The 18,252-nt window shown below is 67.0% G+C and overlaps 8 protein-coding genes and 1 non-coding gene across 9 annotated transcripts; 3 read left to right on the forward strand and 6 right to left on the reverse strand.

The window, feature by feature from the left end:
• Positions 1-295: 295 nt before the first annotated feature.
• Positions 296-4,619, forward strand: Q8F55_001745 (uncharacterized protein; the record flags this gene model as incomplete). The annotated part of the gene is made up of 2 exons (XM_069350361.1): positions 296-800; positions 835-4,619. 2 exons carry the CDS (start codon positions 296-298, stop codon positions 4,617-4,619), a joined length of 4,290 nt encoding a protein of 1,429 aa, XP_069210747.1.
• A 296-nt stretch (positions 4,620-4,915) lies between these two features.
• Positions 4,916-4,999, forward strand: Q8F55_001746. The gene has a single exon. It is a non-coding gene; the product is annotated as a tRNA-Gly (tRNA).
• Positions 5,000-5,352: 353 nt separating this feature from the next.
• Q8F55_001747 (uncharacterized protein) lies at positions 5,353-5,999 on the reverse strand (the record flags this gene model as incomplete). The annotated part of the gene is made up of 2 exons (XM_069350362.1): positions 5,353-5,634; positions 5,670-5,999. 2 exons carry the CDS (start codon positions 5,997-5,999, stop codon positions 5,353-5,355), a joined length of 612 nt encoding a protein of 203 aa, XP_069210748.1.
• A 1,022-nt stretch (positions 6,000-7,021) lies between these two features.
• Q8F55_001748 (uncharacterized protein) lies at positions 7,022-7,573 on the forward strand (the record flags this gene model as incomplete). Its single annotated transcript, XM_069350363.1, has 1 exon — positions 7,022-7,573. The coding sequence occupies one exon, from the start codon at positions 7,022-7,024 to the stop codon at positions 7,571-7,573; it is 552 nt and encodes a 183-aa protein (XP_069210749.1).
• Positions 7,574-8,398: 825 nt separating this feature from the next.
• Q8F55_001749 (uncharacterized protein) lies at positions 8,399-10,584 on the reverse strand (the record flags this gene model as incomplete). The annotated part of the gene is made up of 2 exons (XM_069350364.1): positions 8,399-9,350; positions 9,575-10,584. The coding sequence occupies 2 exons, from the start codon at positions 10,582-10,584 to the stop codon at positions 8,399-8,401; spliced, it is 1,962 nt and encodes a 653-aa protein (XP_069210750.1).
• A 524-nt stretch (positions 10,585-11,108) lies between these two features.
• Q8F55_001750 (uncharacterized protein) lies at positions 11,109-12,065 on the reverse strand (the record flags this gene model as incomplete). Its single annotated transcript, XM_069350365.1, has 1 exon — positions 11,109-12,065. The coding sequence occupies one exon, from the start codon at positions 12,063-12,065 to the stop codon at positions 11,109-11,111; it is 957 nt and encodes a 318-aa protein (XP_069210751.1).
• Positions 12,066-12,627: 562 nt separating this feature from the next.
• On the reverse strand, positions 12,628-14,179 carry Q8F55_001751 (uncharacterized protein; the record flags this gene model as incomplete). Its single annotated transcript, XM_069350366.1, has 5 exons — positions 12,628-12,680; positions 12,951-13,366; positions 13,402-13,444; positions 13,479-13,761; positions 13,796-14,179. The coding sequence occupies 5 exons, from the start codon at positions 14,177-14,179 to the stop codon at positions 12,628-12,630; spliced, it is 1,179 nt and encodes a 392-aa protein (XP_069210752.1).
• A 393-nt stretch (positions 14,180-14,572) lies between these two features.
• On the reverse strand, positions 14,573-16,718 carry Q8F55_001752 (uncharacterized protein; the record flags this gene model as incomplete). The annotated part of the gene is made up of 4 exons (XM_069350367.1): positions 14,573-15,331; positions 15,386-15,806; positions 15,840-15,989; positions 16,030-16,718. The coding sequence occupies 4 exons, from the start codon at positions 16,716-16,718 to the stop codon at positions 14,573-14,575; spliced, it is 2,019 nt and encodes a 672-aa protein (XP_069210753.1).
• Positions 16,719-17,262: 544 nt separating this feature from the next.
• Q8F55_001753 (uncharacterized protein) lies at positions 17,263-18,237 on the reverse strand (the record flags this gene model as incomplete). Its single annotated transcript, XM_069350368.1, has 1 exon — positions 17,263-18,237. The coding sequence occupies one exon, from the start codon at positions 18,235-18,237 to the stop codon at positions 17,263-17,265; it is 975 nt and encodes a 324-aa protein (XP_069210754.1).
• Positions 18,238-18,252: the final 15 nt, after the last annotated feature.

The raw sequence follows: 18,252 nt of genomic DNA on the forward strand, positions 1-18,252 counted from the left end.
AGTATTGATATGCAACTATCTGCAGCATGCGGTGGGGGGTGGTGCAGGCGGTGTGCATGCAGCGCGCCATGCACTCGGGCGAGCGATCGCAAGCGACCGACTGTGGGAGTTTGTCGCCGGGCGCGATGTCGGCGCGATGTCATTGGGCAGGCGACTCACGCGGCCCCGCAGGCGAGGTCGGAGCAGGATCCGCCGGCCACCACCAACTCGACTGACCCAACCCGCGACACCAACCTCGCATCACACAACCCATCCACCCCTACACGACGATGCGCACAGCGCACCCCGCCGCCTAATGACCGACCTGCTCACCGGGCAAGCGCCGCGCCCGAGCACGCCCGTGCCCGGCGTATGGAGGGTGGTCGCGCCGGCAGTCGTGCCGGTGCGCGTGTATGCCCTCCCCCCCGCGCCGACCGCCGACGAGGGCAGCGAGCCTGTGCCAGCCGAGAGCGGCGAGGGTCCAGCGGCTGCCGGCCCCTCCAACTCCCTCGCGCCCGCTGCACCCTCCAGCGCCCTCGCGCTCCCCGCGCCGCCTGCATCCCGCGCGCGCACCCCCACCCCCCAACCACCGACGACCGCCGCCGCGCCGCACGCCCTCGTCGGCGCGCTGCGCGCCGACCCGCTCGAGCGCGCGTGGCTCGCGCTCAACTCGGGCGGGATGGACGGCCTGTCCGACCCCGCTAGCGCCGCACGCGCGCTCCTCGACACGCCGTGCGCCGTCGTCCGCCCTGCTGAGGCGGGCCGCACCCGCGAGCTATGGGTGTTTGGCGAGGGCGAGCTCGTGCTCGACGGCCTGAGTGGTGCGTCTTTTTGCTGTGGACGAGCTGATGCCAGAAACGCCCGAACCCCCGACCCCCATCACCATCGAGGCGACAGTCACCTGCCCCGAGCACGGGCACGCGCTCGCCTGCCTCTCCCCGAGCTGTACCTGCTCCCCGACGTTCACGCCGCCCGAGACGTGGCCCGTCTTCCAGGCGGCGGTGGGCGAGAAGCTCGCGTGGAGGCTCGGCTCGCGGCTCTCCCTGCTCGCGCCGGAGGCGAGCGTGGCCGCCACGCCGCCGTTCGACGTCTCGCTCACGCCCGTGCCGGGCGCGCTGCTGCTCACGGCGCGGCCGAGGGCGCTGGTGCACTGCGCGCCGCGCCCGATCGGGGCGGCGTTCAAGCCCGGGCGTGAGGCCGGCATCGAGCCGTACGTGCTCTCTCCGCTCGCGCTGCCCGCGCTCCTCCTTGCACCGCACCACGCGACCGCGGCGCAGGACGCGCGCCTGGCGGCTGCGTTCGACAACGCGCTCGGAGGCGGCTGGAGGGCCGGCAGGACAGAGGCGCGGATTGCGGCGCAAGCGGCAGGGCACCGCCCCCAGCCTGACTGGGCCGTGTACTTTGTTCCGCTGGAGCAGAGGCCTGCCCCGGCCGTGTTGGAGCGCATGACCCCGCTGCCTGTGGCTACGAGGTGGCGCGGCGCGCATGGCGTGTTGACTGTGTGGCCGACGCACCTTACGCGCCCGTTGGCGCCGGAGCGGATCGCGCCGACGCGCCCGCCCCAGCCGGGCCCGGGGCTTGGGACGCCGTCGGATCTGCTTGGGTTCGCTGTTGGGGCGTTCGACGTGCTTACGAATTACATCGAGCCGCCGTCCGACGACAGCCCGGAGGACGACGAGAACGAGCTGCCTGGCGACGAGGTCGCCGACGACACGAGCAGCAAGAGGGAAGAGGAGGGCGAGGGCGCCAGCGAGGTCGACGACCTGTTCTCGTCCCACTCGGACTCGCCGGTGCCGCCGTCCATGGCTGACGTGGACATGGCCGACGGCGAGTCGCAGATGCCCGACGACGCGACGAATGCGGGCGAGGACGCGATGGACGAGGACGCAAAGGAGCTGTTCTCGCAGTCGGTGTTTTCGACCCCGCGCGCGGCTGCGGCCGCCGACGAGGGCGACGACGACCTGTTCGGCTCGGACAACGGCGATGCGGCGGCTGGCGAGGCGGGGCTCGTCGTTCCGCCCAGGGAGCCGTCGACGCGTGGGCCGAGCAGAGGCGCGAGCGAGACGGCAGAGGTCGCCATCACCGAGGACGACTTCAACTTCTTCGACTCGCCCGCTGTTGAGACGGTTGGGCTCGAGGTTGTGCACGAGGGCAAGGTGGAGGACGAGCCAACGCCCAAGGCTGAGGCGGGGGCCGAGGCTGCCGTCGAGGCCTTGGAGATCCAGGAGCCCGAGGGCAAGCCCGAGCCGCCCGCCGAGCTGTCGGTCACGTTTGCCGAGGAGGTCGAGGAGAGCGAGCCGCCCAAGGTCGACGAGCCCGAGGTTATCCAGGTCGACGCTGCGCCAGAACCCGAGCCCGAGCGAGAGGCGGACCCGCGCCCGCCGAAGAAGGCACGCGTGTCGGTCGACATGGTGCCGCCAGAGTTTGCGCCGCTGTCACTCGGCAAGCGCCGTCGCGCACGCTTCGCATACGGCCTCCCGTCGCCGTCATCGCCCGTCGACAACCTCCGCATCGAGCTCGTTGAGCGCCTGCGGGCCTCGCAGAAGCCAGAGAAGTACAACTACTCAACCGGCTGGGATCTCGATAGCGACGAGTCGGACACCGAGGACGACTCTGCCTTCACGACCGGCGCGCCGCCGACCCCGACATCCGACACGATGGGTGACGATGGCACCCCCGCGCCGCGCCAGTCGAGCGATGCGCCGCCCGGCCCTGTAGCCGACGACGAGGTCGAGTTTGACGGCACCGTGTGCGTCGGCAGCGAGTGGACCAGCCTCAAGGACGATATGAGTGCCGCCGAGACGCTCGCACGCGCGTGGAACCCGGTCTGGGTCGACATCGGCCTCGAGCTGCCCTCGATCTATCCCCCCTCGCCGCGGTCACCGCGCACCCAGCTCGACAGCGACTTTCTCGGCACGCTCAACATCGAGGCGCTGGCCAACGCCGTCGTGCGCAACCGATTCTTCCGCTCCGTATTCGACGCGGATACAGCGGCGCACGCGCCCGTCCGCCCGCCCGGCCCGCTCGTCAAGTCGGGCGTGTCGCTCTCCGAGCTCGCAGAGGCTCGCGCGCCCGACGCCGAGTCCAAGTTCCCGAGCTACGGCCTCCCGAACGCGTTCGTCAACGTCGGCTACGGCTCGAGCATCATGCGTATCGGCGCCGCGGCGCTCAGATACTGGCGCGAGCTCGGCCTCTCGCCCGGAGGCGGGCCCAAGGCGATCAAGGCCTTCGTCGTGTGCGAGCCCGGAGACGACGCGACGGCCGTGGCCAAGGACTTCCTCAGGGATATCTCCGAGACGTACGAGTCGTACAATCTCGGGACGCACACAGCGGGCGAGGACGAGCTGGCGACGGATGGAGTCGTGGCGATCGCGCCGTCTGCCATCGCCGACGCGACGGTCAAGATCCGCGCGCGCGCAACATCACCGACGGTCGTCTACATCATCTCATACAACCAGAGCCTGTCGGTGTCTGCTCTGGCCCCGCTCCTCGGCTCAGCGTCCAACACGTCGTGGCTCTACGTCGTGCCGGCGTGGTCCATTAGCGTGGGCAACCTCCCGGGCATGGCGTTCGAAGTGTACGACCTCGTCCCGCGCGAGATCCGACGCGTGACGCCACACGGCAAGCCGCTCGCCGCACTTGCAGCCTGGATGCCGTACCACGCCTTCACGCTCTCGCCCGACCCGCCACCCAAGCCGCAGCTCAGCATGGCGTGGCCGCAGCGCAGCTTTGACGTGCTCAACCGCTGGCGCCTGGTGCACGGCGCGTACACCTTCATCCCGTCGCTCGACGTCCTGCTGGTCGCCGTTGTCGACACGAACGGTGACGCCTGCACAATACGCGCGCTGCGCCTCGACGGCAAGGGCACGGCGCGCGAGCGCGTCGCGGCTGCCTGGGACGTGTTCGCACAGTTTGCCGCCATGGCCGCGACCGAGTGGCGGCTCGTCATCTGCAGCTATGGCATCATGCCCCGGGACGAGCTTGACGCCTGGCGGACGCTCGCCTCGGGCCGCCAGACACCGCTGTCGATCGTCATGGTCGACCCGCCAGCGCCAAACGACGGGCCGGTCCGCTCGCGCCCGGCCGTTGCCAACATCCCGCCATCGACGTTCGGCGACCCGTCCGCGACGATCGTGGACGAGACGCTCGCGGGCTCTTCCGTGGCGCTGTCGTACCGGCCCCCAGTGGAGATTGCGGCCAGCGCCAAGGGCGAGGGCGCGCCGTCGACAATGTTCCCGCTCTCGTCGTTCGTCGTAGGCGTCGCCACGCCGGCGGGCACGTCTACTGCCTCGTCGGTCTACCACGTCGTGTTCGACCGCCCCCTGCCGAACGCGACCGCCGACCCACACGCGCTCCTCGCGCCAGAGTTCCACCGCCTCACGTGTCTAGGCAGGAGGCGGTACGGCCTGGACGGCAGCCTGCCGGTGCACCTGGAGAGCGTGGGCGCCGCGCGGCGCGCGCTCGAGGCGATCGTCGCGAACACGCCGGCGCCCCCAGAGCCGACACCGGCCAAGGTGCCGACGCCGGCGCCCGTCCCCGCCGTCGAGAAGGTCGTATCGGTCGAAGATCTCGCGCGGCAGGTGTCACCCGTCGTCGCGGCTGTCGCCGCCGCCGTCGTCGGCACGCCTGCGCCACCATAGCCGCGCTGATGCTGGCTGCCTCTGCCCCCCACCATCACGTGTACATTCACAGCCATAGGTTTGCATCGCCTGCATGCATCGTTGTATAGTAGGGCGTGGGGGCGTCGGCGTCGGTGCACGTCGGCGTCGGTGCACGTGTGTCTGCCGCAGGCGGAAGGGCGAGGACGGCGAGAAGGAGGACGGTGCAGGCGCTGGCTTTGGGACTCGAAGAGAAAGGACAGGGCGCTCACCTCCACTTTCGCGGCTTGTTTTCCCAGCCCCGCTGATGTCCCTCTCAACCCCAGAAAAAGATGTCCACACCAATAGTCTAGTGGTTAGGATGCTTCTCTTCCATGTTCGGAAGCCAAGAAGCGGCCGGTGTTCGAATCACCGTTGGTGTAGCAGCTGGAGCAGCGCTTCAGCTTTTGTGTTTTTAGCGAGCAAACGGGAGCCGGGAGACGTGATTCGCTCGCACCGCAGGGAAGGGGTCCGCAAGGGTAGGTTGCATGCAGGTGTGGGCAAGGACAGCCACAAGGGCTGCTCGGGGTACTTGTACAAGGCATACATGCACCTGAGCTGACGCCGGCGTATGGCCATGGCGAGGGCAGCGGCGCGGCGCGGCACAGTGTTGGGCGCCTCGCCGTGCGCCAATGTGCGCGTCCCTCTTGCGGCGGCGCCGCTTCTCCTGAGCTGCAGCCGAACGAGGATTGGCGCGGCCGCGCCACCTGGCGCTCTACGCCGAGATGTTTGTCCGCTAGCTGCCCAGCGTAAAGTTTGCCGTCTCTCCGACCCCGGCAGCGGCAGGCTCGGCGAGGAGCCCAGCAGCGAGCTCGGCGTACAGCGCGGCCTCGCGGGACCCGACGCGCGCCAGCGCGGCAGCGAGCTGCGCGTCGACACTCAGCGGAGCGCCGAGCGCCGCACAGTCGAGGAGCACGGCGTCGACGTACCCGCCCACCACGGCCGCAGGGGGCAGGGGGGACAGGCGCGCGTCGCGCACGCACCACACGCAGGCGAGGAGCGCGTTCCAGGCGGGAAGCTGGGGGTCAGGCCTGCTGGGAGGGGCGGACGTACCTCGCACAATGCTGGGCACATCTCGTCCGCCGGGCACGACGCCTCGACGGCCGCGGTGTGCGCGCACTGCGGCGCGCAGGGGCCGGCTGCGGCGGGCGCGAGCGCGAGGCGGCCGGCGGAGAGGGACGCGCCCCGGGCTACGGGGGACGGCGCGGCGGCGACGGCGACGGCGACAGCTGGGGTCAGCGCTGGGGGAGGGGGGACGTGCCTGCTAGTAGGAGGAGGAGCATGGTGCGTTGGAGAGTTGTCGCACGGCTGGGTAGATGACGGAGGTCGCCGGGCTTGGCGGGTGGCGCCGGCAGGGTTGCGCCGAGGGTCGCCGTTGGCCATCGTGGGGGCCATGTGGCGTGCTATAGGTGTGCGGAGGAGTCGGACTGAGCCGCTGTGGAGGGGAGAGTTGTACCAGTCGATTAGCGAGTGCCACACGGCAGGTGCGCTGCGCCAGGAGGGCAGGGGGAGGAGATGCAGGACTGGTGAGCAAGTGCCACACGACGAGGGTGCACTGCGATGCGGATACGACCCCGCCTCGCCAACTGCCCCAGCCCCCGCCTCCAGCTACTCCGGCGGTATGCTGCGCCTCGCAGCGGCGGCCGCAGCCGGCGGCGTGATGCTCGCCGCTGCTCCCTTGACGCCAGTTGTCCGCACCCATCAAACCGTACCGTCCCCAAACGCCGAGGCACCCGCGCCTTTCCAGTGCATGTCGTGGGCGGGTGCGAACCCGGACGCCGATTGATCCGTAGTCGGGAAGCACGGGGCGAGCGGAGGCTCGGGACCGGCGCCTGCCCAGTGAGCGGGGTCGGAACGCTGCCGTGCATCCCCGGCGCTGCGGATGCCGGTCCGACGTCGAAGGGATGGAATCGCCGCGTCGTGATCCGCCGCGTCGCGATCCGCCGCCGCGTTATCAACGCCAAGCCGAGTGCCGCTGCCGACCGATCTCGACGACCACTCGGGTCCTCGTCGCGTTTCACACCTAGCACCACTCCACTCGTCCATTCCACCACGGCTGCACTACTGGCACTCACTCGGCGCAGTCAAGACACAGGTGTATGCTCGTGCTTGTGCTTGTGCTGCACGCTCGTGTCGTGTTGACGAGCCCACACTGGCCGCGATGCCCTCAACACTGACACTCCTCGCCTCACTGACTTTCCCAACGCGCCTTTCCGCCTTCGACCTTTACGCCGCACCATCACCCACCACTGCGTGGGTCCTCATTCACCCCCCGGAACTCTTGGCATGGATGCCAAGACACTGCTAGCTAATGTCGGCGCGTGGTCGGCAAGGTGTGGGCGAGGTGTATAAAGGAGCTCGGAGGGAGCCTCGAGCCGCTCCCAACCAACAGCCCCCAAAACACAATGCGCCCCGCCCTCGTCGTCCTCTCGCTCGCGGCCCTCGCGCCGGCCCTCGCCCAGTCCTCCTCCGCCTCGGCGACCGTCTCGATCCCGCCCCCGCCGGAGGGCTCGACAGGCTGCGTCCTCCACGGAGACCACTACCACTGCGACAAGCCTGGCAACTCGACGTCGCACGACGACCACGATGACCACGACCACGACCACGCGGGAGGCAACTCGACCTCGCACGACGACCACGACCATGACCACGACCACGGCGCGTCCTCCGCCGCCGCATCGGGCACCAAGTCTGTCCCGCCGCCGCCGGCCGAGTCGACGGGCTGCGTGCTCCACAACGACCACTACCACTGCGACGGGCCTGCGTCTGGCGCCGTGGCCGCGTCGAGCACGGGCTCGGCCAAGGCCGCGGCGTCGTCTGGCGCGTCTGGCGCGTCTGGCGCGTCGTCGGCGCCCGCCGCAGCCTCGAGCAGCCAGGGCTCGCTCGGCTTCGTGACGGCCTCGCAGTCGTTCGTGGCGCTCGGCGTCGCCGCGCTCGGCGCCTTCGTCGCGCTGTAGAGTAGTGCATAGATGAATGATTGGCAGTGCATGGGCTAGAGGCAGAGCGCGAGCGCGAGCGCGAGAGCGGAGAGAGCGAGCCCGGGAGCGACGGCCGCGACAGCGCCGCCCGAGTTGTAGTTGGGTATCCAGACGCCAATGGTCGACGACACGACCGTCGTCGCAGAGTTGACCGTGACCGTGACCGTGCTGTTGCCGATTACGGTGAGGCTGACGGAGGGCGTGGTGGTGTTGGCGGGCGGCGGGGGCGGGGGAGGGGGTGGCGGAGGCGGGAGGGCGGAGGTCAGCGCCGGCGCGGAGGTGGAGGGGACGGCGGGCGACGTGGGCGGTGGCGGCGGTGGCGGGGGTAGTGTCGTCGCCGCGCTGTTGGTGGAAGAGACCGGCGCGCTCGACACGAGCTCGGTGGCGTTGGCGTTCTGCCGCGGGGCGAGGTGCGCGGCGGCCGCGCCTTGTCGTCAGCTAGCACCCACCCCCACCTACCGGCAATGAGAGCGATGGCGTACGGGGTCAGCAGCATAACGAGTGTGGTGGGTCAACCGTCGAGGGGGCGAGGAGAAGAAGAAGGGCTCGCGACTCGCGGCTCGCGGCTCGCGTCTCCCCGGAGGTACCAGATGGCGACGGGCAACGCTACACCGCTCGCTACACCGCTTGACGGGGTTCTCGATGCCGCACGCACGTCTTGGCCATGAGCTCGTGGCCGACACTCGTTGGCCGCAGCGCACACACCTCCGTGCCTAACACCCGCGTAGCACCCGCCAGCACCCGCCCAGCACCCAGCAGCAGTGCATGCAAACCCATCTATGTACATGTGCCCGGTGCCCGCCCCTACTTGGCGGCGATGAGGCCGATCTGGCCGACGGCAGCGGCGACGGCGCGCACGCGGCGGTTGTGCTCCTCTACGCCGGCGGCGTGCTCGGCGCGCGCGACCTCGACCTTTGCGACGTAGCCCGCGTCAGCGGCCTTGACCTGCGCCTCGAAGGCCGCGCGCGCCTCCTCGACCTTGGACGCGTGCTCGACCCGCGCGTGGTACACGTTGGTCGTGAGCGCGACGCGGGCCGCCTCGGCGTGCGAGTCGAACACTGCGGCCAGGTCGCGCACGAGGCCCGGCGCCGAGGCGGGGGCCGCCTTGGGCGCGACGACGAGCTCGGCGAGGTTGAGGACCGGGAGAACGGGCTCGACCTTCTCCTGGAAAGTTGGGACGGGGGGGACTGTGATGAGGCCCAGCTTGGACTGGTCCTTGAGGATCACCTGCAGCTTCTTGGGGTCGTGCTCGTCCTCCTTGTCCGTCTCGGGCGCGAGCGACTGGATGCCGGTGCCGACGCCGGCGCCGGTGCCCTTGGGGGGCACGCCGATGCGCACCTCGGGGCGGAGGGGGACGAAGACCTGCACCTGGCTCGCTGGCTTCTCGTCCTTGGTGGCAGTGGCCACGCCCTTGGTCACGGGGCCCTTGTAGTGGCTGTTGTCGACGACGACGGGCTTGGGGTCCTTGCCGTCCCACCAGACGGTGGTCTCGAAGGCCACGGGTGCGGGCTTGTCGTCGCCGTTGGCAGCCTTCTTGGGCGCGTTGACGAGGGCAGCGAAGAGCTCGACGTTCTTCACCTCGACGCCCGTGGACGTCTTGAACGAGAAGGTGGTGGCCTCGTTGGCAGCGATCGACCACAGACAGCGGAGGGCGAACGCGGGGGTCGACGACGGCGCGGCGCGGCCGAGCGTGGCGAAGAGGCACGAGCCGGTGTGGTCGGGGTCGGACGAGCAGTGGTCGCACTCTTTCAATCCCCTTTGATGATGTCAGCTGGGGTGCGACGAACAGTGCCACTTTGCGCCAGGCGCGTGCGCACAGGTACCACGGCGCTCCGTGGCGTGATCCGCTGAGCGCCCGGTGACTCTGCTCGCTCTTTGGGCCACTCATACCCAAACTTCCATCGCACAGCAGCAAAGGAAGCCGTGGTGCGCTGCCTGCCCCCACACCCGGCGTCACGCGACAGACGCCCGCCTACTCACCTGAAGAAGAAAGGGGGAAGGTCGCCGTCAAACTCGGACAGGTACTTCTGCACCTCGGGGCTGCCGAGCGCCAGGTTCTCGTTGACAACGTTGGCGATGCGGTTCGTGGCGTCGAGCAGGCGGTACACTGGGGGAGCGATGCGGTTGAGGTCGATGGGGTGGAGGAAGGGGATCTTGTCAACCGCTCCGGGGAGGAGTGCGGGGTGGACCAGCACGACGGGGAAGGGGCGACGGCGGCGCGCGGGCGGGATGGGGGGAGCGCCGCCGACGACTACACGGCGCGTGATCTTGTTGTAGATACGCGTCGAGGCGTAGTGGCTCGCGAGGTAGAAGTCTGGCTGGCGCTCGACAATGTCGTCGACCGACCCGGAGAGCAGGCCACGCGCCGACTCTGGCAGTCCAGCAGCGACGGGGTAGCTGGCCCCGCCCTTGGGCGGGTAGAGGACGTCGATGGCGGGAGTCTCCTTCGCGGCGCGGGGGTAGAGGCCGGACATTGTTGGTGGGTGCTGCTGGGTGATGCTGATGGGTCGTGGGCTGAAGAATGTCGCGAGGGCCCTCGCCGGGCCGCGCTTATACCATTTGCTTTGGGCCTGGGGTTGGGATGGGGGGAGTGACGCGGAGACGGAACTTGGAGATGCATCCTTGGGCGCCTTGCGGGACATTTCGGGCGGCCGCGCCAGCTGGGACCGCTTGACCAGGTCGGGGTCGACGTCCAACGCTTCGGGTGCACGAGCACGAGCGCCGGCGCAGAGGCCAGCGACGAGGTGGCGCGGGCGCGGGCGCGCAGGGCCAAGCTGGAGGAGCAGGCGGGGGCCGTAGAAGCGCGCCACGAGCTCGAGGGCGAGCGCGACGGCCGACGCAAGCGCAGGCGCGAGCACGGCGAGGCTCGTACACGCCAGCACGAGGGTAGCGAGCCTCGCCGACGACGCCAGGCTCGGCGAGCATCGCGCGTACCACGGCGGCGGCGGGGCGGTGATGACGGCGGTAAGGGTGGAGGTGGCGCGGGTCATGTCGATCCAGCGGGCGGCGCCGGGATACGCGCCATTGGGCTGGCGACAAAATGAGGGGGGACGAGGGCCTGAAACGCAGGAGAGAGAGGGTACATAAGCCTCGAAAGGTGGGCCAGGTGCATCCAAGTGGGCTCTATGCCGGCTCGTGCGAGGCTGAAACGACAACTACGGCTTTGCCGGGTTGCAGGTTGGGCGCCACTCGCCCCGTGCGCCGCCACGGCCTCGCCGCTGGTCGCATGCTCGTCGGCCCCAAGTTTGCCCGTGACGAGCACGACGGCCCACGGCATAAGTCGAGGGTGGGCGGGGACGAGGCCGCGTCTTGGGTCGCTGCATGGGCGCGGCGGCCACGTGAGGGGGTCAGAATGGTTCAATGGTCAGTACGTCAGTGTGTCAGTGGGGAACTGACTGCAGGCTGGCACGTACGTGCGGCGTTGTGGCGTTCCAGCCTGAGCAGGCTGGCCGTCGAGCCCCACCTCATATCGACTAAGGATACATCGCACTCCATACAACACGCCTTCACAGTCCTACTCGTCGTCCTCGTAGAACACGAGAGTCCGGACCTCGATGCTCTGGCGCGGCTTGGCGTCCTTGGGCGTGTTGGGGTCGATAAAGGCCGTGTGTGGGGTGAACCCGGCGAGGCCCTCCTCTCCACCGGGACGCTCCTCGCTCTTGCTGTCAAAGCACTTGATGAACATGATCTCGTCCGGCGTCATGTCCTTGACGTAGTAGAACCTGTGCGAGTCGACCGGCTTGACAGAGTACGTCTCGCCGCGGACCTCGTACCCGTCGGTCGACTTCAACGACGTCTTGTCCGGGAGCACCTCCTTGCCCCGGTCGTCGAGGTCCTGCCCCTCCTTGCGCTTGGGGTACAAGAGGTCGACGGGCACGAGGTCGCGGACATTCGCCGTGCGCCAGTCGATGACGCCCAGGGGGAAGTCGGACGCGGCGTGCTCGAGCGGGCGCCAGACGTTGATAAGCTGGTACCGGTGCTTGAGGAGCTCGTCGACGTCCTCGGGCGGGGCGTGCCGCCTCACGCGCGCCTCGGCGGCCGCGGGCGTCTGGTCGACATGCACGCTCTGCACAGGCTGGCGCGCGGCGTTGGGGTCGTGGATGCGGATCGTGTGGTCGAACGGGATGATGCGCGTCACCCGCGACCCCGTCTTGAGGTTGGTCCGCAGCGCGCGCTCAATCTCGGGGTAGTACTTTGCCAGCACCGTGTCGTCCTTGTCTGCGAGGACGGCCGACTGGTCAACGGCAGAGGGTGAGGTGTGGAACGCGAAGCCCGTCTTGTCGACGTCGCGGAACTCGTCGGCCTCATCGCGCGCATTGTACACTGGCCGGTCGATCCAGATGCGCTCGTACGACGTAGCCTCGCCACTGTCGACCTTGGCCCATGGCTTGACGCCGCGCTTGGTCGTCGCTGGGTCGAGGTAGCGGAACGAGGCGTGTGTCGAGGGCTGGGGGGCGGTGGTGACGGTCATGGTGGGGGCTGCGGGTCGGTGAAGCAGGCGGCGGGAGAGTGTGTTCAGCGTAGTGTTGGTGAGTGTGTTGAGAGGCGATGAGGTGGCGTGAGACACGGCTAGAGATGTCGATGGCGAATGTTATGTTGCACGCCGCCGATCTTATAGCATGGCGTCTGGAACTCCTCCACCCTCCTCCACACGTCTTTGATGACGGTGCTTTACTAAGGGACTTGGGGCTCACTCAGCAGGGCGGGGTGGGGCGGGGCGGCTCCAGTGCCGTATTGCGTGCTCTGCTGCTGTATTCCGACGAGGCGGGCGGGGTGGGTTTGTGATAACGCGGCGGATGGTCTCCGACGCCGAGTCTGCCTAAGAGCCATGACATCAGGCGATTGGTCAGCATAGAGTGCGGTTTGGATTCCGACGAGAATTTTTGATTCCGCTAATCGGGGTCCATCGTCATTTGTCGCGATTCTGCTTAGTTAGTGATTGGCATTAGAATAGATTAAAGGATGTAGCTCGTAAGGATCTTCTGCAGCCGGAAGCAATACCGCCTCAACCTGTACTACGAAGTGCCGAGCACCTAGCCCTTGTGGCTGAGCCCCCGCGTGTACGAGTACGTCGGCGTCGTGTAGCCTGGGAAGTGGGTCCTCGGCTGGCCATGGGTATGGGCTGGCGGGCGAGCCGGGGAGGGGATACGCGCTGGCACCTCCTTGGCCGGCGCCTGCGACTTGATACTGCTGGCCGCACTGCTACCACTGCTGTGGACGCGTTGGTGTCCGAAGGGGCGTCGTGTGCTGGTGCTGGTGCTGGTCAGCTGTGGCACTTGGCTGGTGGGCTTGACGTGCGGAAGGGTGGGCTGCGGCTCTGGGCGTGTGGGGCTTGAGTTTCGGCGCGTGGACCGACTTGGAGACGGCGAGCGGCCGCGTAGCCGTGCTGTCGTCGGCGCAGGGGACGGCGGCGCGAGCATCGACGAGGTGGACGGCGTGCGGCGGTATTGAGCCGCGGGTGCGAGGGACGACGGCGGGGAGCGCTTAAGCGGCGGCAGGGCTTGGATCGGGGGCGGAGGCGTGGTTGAGCCCGGCGTCAGGTCGACAAGAAGACGCTCGTCAATGCGCCGCAGATACGGGCTGCCGCTCAGCTCGCGCGTGTACCTGTTCATTCCTTCCATCAGATTGAAGTGGAAGCGGATGCGGATGAGTGGAACAAAGAACCGCCGGCCGAGCCGCTCGGTGAGATGGGTCACAGCTTCCTGGAACTCGGAGTGGTTATCGGTCCAGCCCCAGTCGTGCACCATCGAGTACAGGGCGCTGAGGACGAATCTGGAGTGAGCGGGGCTAAGGCGAGGGATGCTTACCCGTCCACCTCGGAGCCAGGGTAGCGTTGGATTAGCGCCACAACTGTGGGTCAGAACAGCACTCGTGCGCCACTTACACTCGTCAATGTCGTACGGCGACTTGGTAAGAACCGCCTTGAGCTCGCGTTTCCAGTCGTCCACGTCGGGCGTGAGAGGCGGCCGCTCGGCCTTCTCCAACGACTGGGCGGTTGGCACGCCGCGGGACAAGGTCGGCCAGCGCGCAGGATACGCCGGCATCATCCTGTCCAGGCATCCAGGCCCGCCTAGGGTGTCCCAGAGCGGCTTCATAAACAGGTGGGGGGAGGGCTGAAGCGTAAAGTGACGTCTGATTTTGATGAACGCTTCGATGAATTGCGGGTGCTGGGGTGTGAGCTGCACCTTGGTGGTCGCTGACCTTCTGCTCGAGGGCGCACAAGGCCACCTCGACACCCTCGAGAGGCGCTTCCTCGCCCTGGGGTGCCCAGAGTGTTGCCGCTACAAAGGCGAGGACGACCTGGGTTGGGTATGCCGAGTGCATCCGCCCGTTGAAGAGGTTAAGACAGGCGCTCGCCTGTTCGACATCCCAGATGACTCGGGGGACCTTGTCAATGTCCTCCTCCTCAAAATCGCCAGGACAGAACGGTACGGCGAACCGCTCGCTGGCTTGCGGCCACCACACGTTCCAATCTTCACTCAGGCGCTCGAGCCATCCGAGCTTGACGATCCAGTGCGAGTTGAGTGGGTGATCAGAGGGGTAGATTGACTGGTGAGGGGCTTCTTCGCTTGCGAGACTGTCCATCGCGGGTTCCATGTGGTTGAAGAGAGCGGAATGGGGGGTGAATGTAATGGAGAAGGACGAGGCGAGCGGCGAAGAGGAGGAGCATTTCGAGCGGTGCACACTCGCCCTCGATCGGTTGACCGTGCATCGATCACTCGCAGATGTGGCACTGGCGCAGCTAACAATCTTACACTCTCTCAGCAATTCAGCAAATGCACTTTTGCGATTTCTTGCCACCAAACATGCATGTAGCGTAAGAAGTGATACCGTTGTGAAGCGGTGCACGTATACACATGTGTGTGGTCAGCCTGACCCCAAGCATGCATGCAAGGGGGTGGTCTCAGCGCTGATTATGGAGTGCAACAAGTAAGACGCGACCGTGCATGCGCGGCTGGAATGAATTTACAAACACTTCTATCGTCGCTTGGTTAACGCGGCAACCATGTCGGCCTCCTCCTTCTGGAGCTTGTGAAGTTCGGCATCACGCGCAGCATACAGTGCCTTGTTCTTTTCGTCGCGGATGCCTTCACCGCTGACAATTATGGTCTCGGCCTCACGCATGCGCGTCTTCGCCGTCTCCATCTCCTGCTGGGCCTCGATGTAGTCCTGCTGGGCCTTCTCAGTCGCCAGTTTGTGCTCAGCCTCGTTCGCTACGACCCCGGCAGCGCAGGCCTCTTCGGCGGCGGCAACGAAGCCCGCGAACTGCTGGCGAATGTTGGCGGTGATTGAGAGGTGTCGAGCCTGCTCGCTGGTCAGGCCGGCGGCCCAATCGGCGAGCTGGGTCGACGGAGGAGCCGAGGAGCCGCCAGCAGGTGCAACACCGTCCACACCGTCAACAGCGGTAACGTTTTTGCCCGCCGCACCCACAGCCTGGCCTTGGGTGCCCTCTTGGTCCTGTGCCTTCTGCGGCGGGTCGAGGAGCGGCTGCGCATCAGGCATCACGGGCTCCCCAAGGAGATCGGTGTCGGCCTCGGCTTCCGCCTCGTGGTCAACAAGAATGACTTTCCCAGGGATATTCGCCGCAGGCTCGTGAGCCTTGTCGTGTTCGCTGTCTGCAGTGGCAATTCCTGCGGCCCCAGCCTCGCTCGCAGGGGGATCCTGCATGCCGAAGTCGCCAGGCTCGTCGTGGCTGTAGTCCAGAATCTCGGACGGAGTGTGATTGCTGATATGTTTCTGGGGAGGCATCAGCACCAGGTCATCTCAGGAGCGTGTGAAGTAGCCACTCACCATCCAGTCGTCCACGGCAGCTTCATCCCCGACCGAGTCTGCACGGGGAGAGCCAGCGCACCCCAGCTGACTTGGCCCAGCGCCACCATCATCGGCGGCCGGCTTGTTGATATCCATCGTGATGTCTGGCGCCTGGAGGCCTGCCTGGGATTGAAGCTCGTCGACGTCCTCGACGTCGGGGTCCTTGATGTCCTCGTCGAAGTCGGTGTCGGGCTCGTCGACCTTCACCTTGGCCTTCTTCTTGGAACCCGCCACGGATCCGCTCTGACGGCGCTTCTTGGACGGCTTCGGGGGAGCCTTGGGCTTGCCATCCTTGCCATTCCACCAGAGCATGTCGAACGGGTCGTCGGGGTGGTCGGCCACGTTATCAAAAAAGAGCGCGTAGAGTTCAACCGTGAAGTTGACGCCCTTATAGACGAAGCTGAAGAGGCATTTACACCGCAACCTCACACACCCTTGGCACTTGATCTTGCGTGCATTGGGAGGTGCCCCTGAACTGTCGCCATCCTCGAGAGGGAAGAACGTAATGGCGCAGTAGCGAGGCAGCTTAAGCGGTGAATCGGGGTACGTAGGCTCATCACATTTCTTGCAGGGAAAACGGCAGCTGAACGTCAGCTCAGATCAGACCTCTCAGTGAGACGCACCTCGCCCAAAATGGCGGGGCGTCCTCCATGTGGGCCTCGACGTCTGGACTTGGCGTGGCTTTGGCCGAATCAAAAATGGGATAGATGCTGGACTCGGTGGGAAACTCGCTCACAGGAGTGAGAAATGGGACACAGTTCCGAATCACCTCCGGGTGCATTGCAGGGTGAGCGAAGATAGGTGGGGCCAGATGAACGAAAGGTGGATCGACGCCTTTGTTTCGCTTCTTCATCGCCTGGTTGCCAAGGATGTACTTGTCGCCGCCGCTGTCTGTGAACCTGCCAGTCACGTAGGACTTGCGGTCCAGAGTGATGGTCGGTGTTGACCAGCGTGGATCGCTCGAGTCAAAGTATGGGCCGCCTTGAGTGGGCAGTCCAGCCGAGAAAGGGTAGGGGAGGTTGTCGGCGGTGCTGTAAACGTTGTCCGTGGTGAGGGTGTTGTCGAACTTGGGGTTGACGGTGAAGACGATCGTCTGCTCGGCTGAAGTAGGCTGGGCGTCGGCCATCGAGTCGTCGTCTTGGGCCGCCTCTGGCTCTGGCGAGCCTTGACCATACGAGACCAGGTCGTCTTGAGACGAGTGGCGCGGCGGGGAAGGCGAACGGTTGTAGGCGCCGACGCTTGGGATGAGTGGTGCAGACGACTGTCGCGGTTGGCGGCCACGGTCCTTGTACGTGATTGGCGGTGGGGGCATTGTGGTGTGAGGTAGGATGTGAGGTGTGAGCAAGAGTGGTGAGTGAAGAGTGAAGAGAGAGGGAGAGTTGATGATGATGAAGAGGTGAGAAGTGTCATCAGCAATAAGTAGTGTGTGGGCGTGTGGGCGGGTGGGGCCAACTCGTTCAACCTGGCGGGCGCGCTGGCGGGCGGCGGCTGCGCGGCGGCGGGCGGCGACACGAGGGCCGTCTGTGCGTCACACTGCGCGCCGACACACGTCAACCGCCTCGCCTCGCCTTCCCTCGCCTTCCCTCGGCCCTTCGCGCCCCTCGCCTCGGAGTGCGCGCGGCGCGCGACAGGCCAAAAGGGGGGGGGGGGGCGGCGCTGAAGCCGAGTGCTCGCACACGCCGTGGCGCGCTGAGGCGCACGACGGGCAAGGCCGGGCGGAGGCCTCGAGGCCGCGAGGCAGCATGGGCGTGCAGACGTGCAGATCGGCGCGAGGAAGGCGACGGCGCACCCGCATGACGCGCCACCCACGCCGCCCAAAGCCATGCCATGCCGGTGCATTGTCATTCTACTCGACCTCACTTTGGCAAGCCCTCGCTCAAGTACTTGCCCCACTTGACCAAGTCGACGTTGCCACCGCTGATGATGATGCCGACCTTCTTCCCCTTGAGGTCGATACCCGCATGCCGGGCGGCCGCGAGCGACAATGCGCCGGTCGGCTCGACGACAATCTTGAGGCGCTCGGCGTAAAACTTGATCGACTCGACCAGCTGCTCGTCGGTGGCAGTGAGAATGTCGGTCACGTCGCGCGAGACAATCTGGAACGTGATATCGCCCGGCGCTTGTGTCTGCGCGCCGTCGGCAATCGTCTTGGGCACGGGGATCTTGACAATCTCGCCCTTGCGGTACGACTGCTGGAAGTCGTCGCCGGCGGCTGGCTCGACGCCGTACACCTTGGCGTTTGGCGCCAGTCCCTTGGCCGCGAGCAGCGTTCCGGACAGCAGGCCCCCGCCGCCGAGCGGGGCGAAGATGTAGTCGAGATCTGGGACCTCCTTGAGGAGCTCGTACGCGACTGTTCCCTGGCCGCTGATGACGCCAAAGTCGTTGAAGGGCGGGACGACGGTCGCGCCGGTCTCGGCCGCGATCTTGCGCGAGATGACGTCGCGGTCCTCGGTGAAGCGGTCGTACAGCACCACCTCGGCGCCGTACCCGCGCGTCGCGGCAAGCTTGGCGGCCGGCGCGTCGGCGGGCATGACGATGGTCGCGGGGATGCCGAGGAGCTTGGCGCTGAGCGCAATGGCCTGCGCGTGGTTGCCGGACGAGAAGGCGATGACGCCGGCCTTCTTCTGCTCGGGCGTGAACTGGGAGAGCGTGTTGTAGCCGCCGCGGAACTTGAAGGCGCCCATGCGCTGGTAGTTCTCGGCCTTGAAGTAGACCTCGGCGCCGAGGAGCTCGTCGGCGGTCGTGGAGCGGAGCACGGGCGTCTTGTGCGCGACGCCCTCGACGCGCTTGACGGCGGCCTCGACGTCGGCAAAGGTTGGGAGCGTGGTCATTTTGGAGGGGGGGAG

The sequence above is a fragment of the Vanrija albida genome (assembly GCF_041260175.1).
Source record: "Vanrija albida strain AlHP1 chromosome Unknown contig_2, whole genome shotgun sequence".
Taxonomy (NCBI): Eukaryota; Fungi; Basidiomycota; class Tremellomycetes; order Trichosporonales; family Trichosporonaceae; genus Vanrija; species Vanrija albida.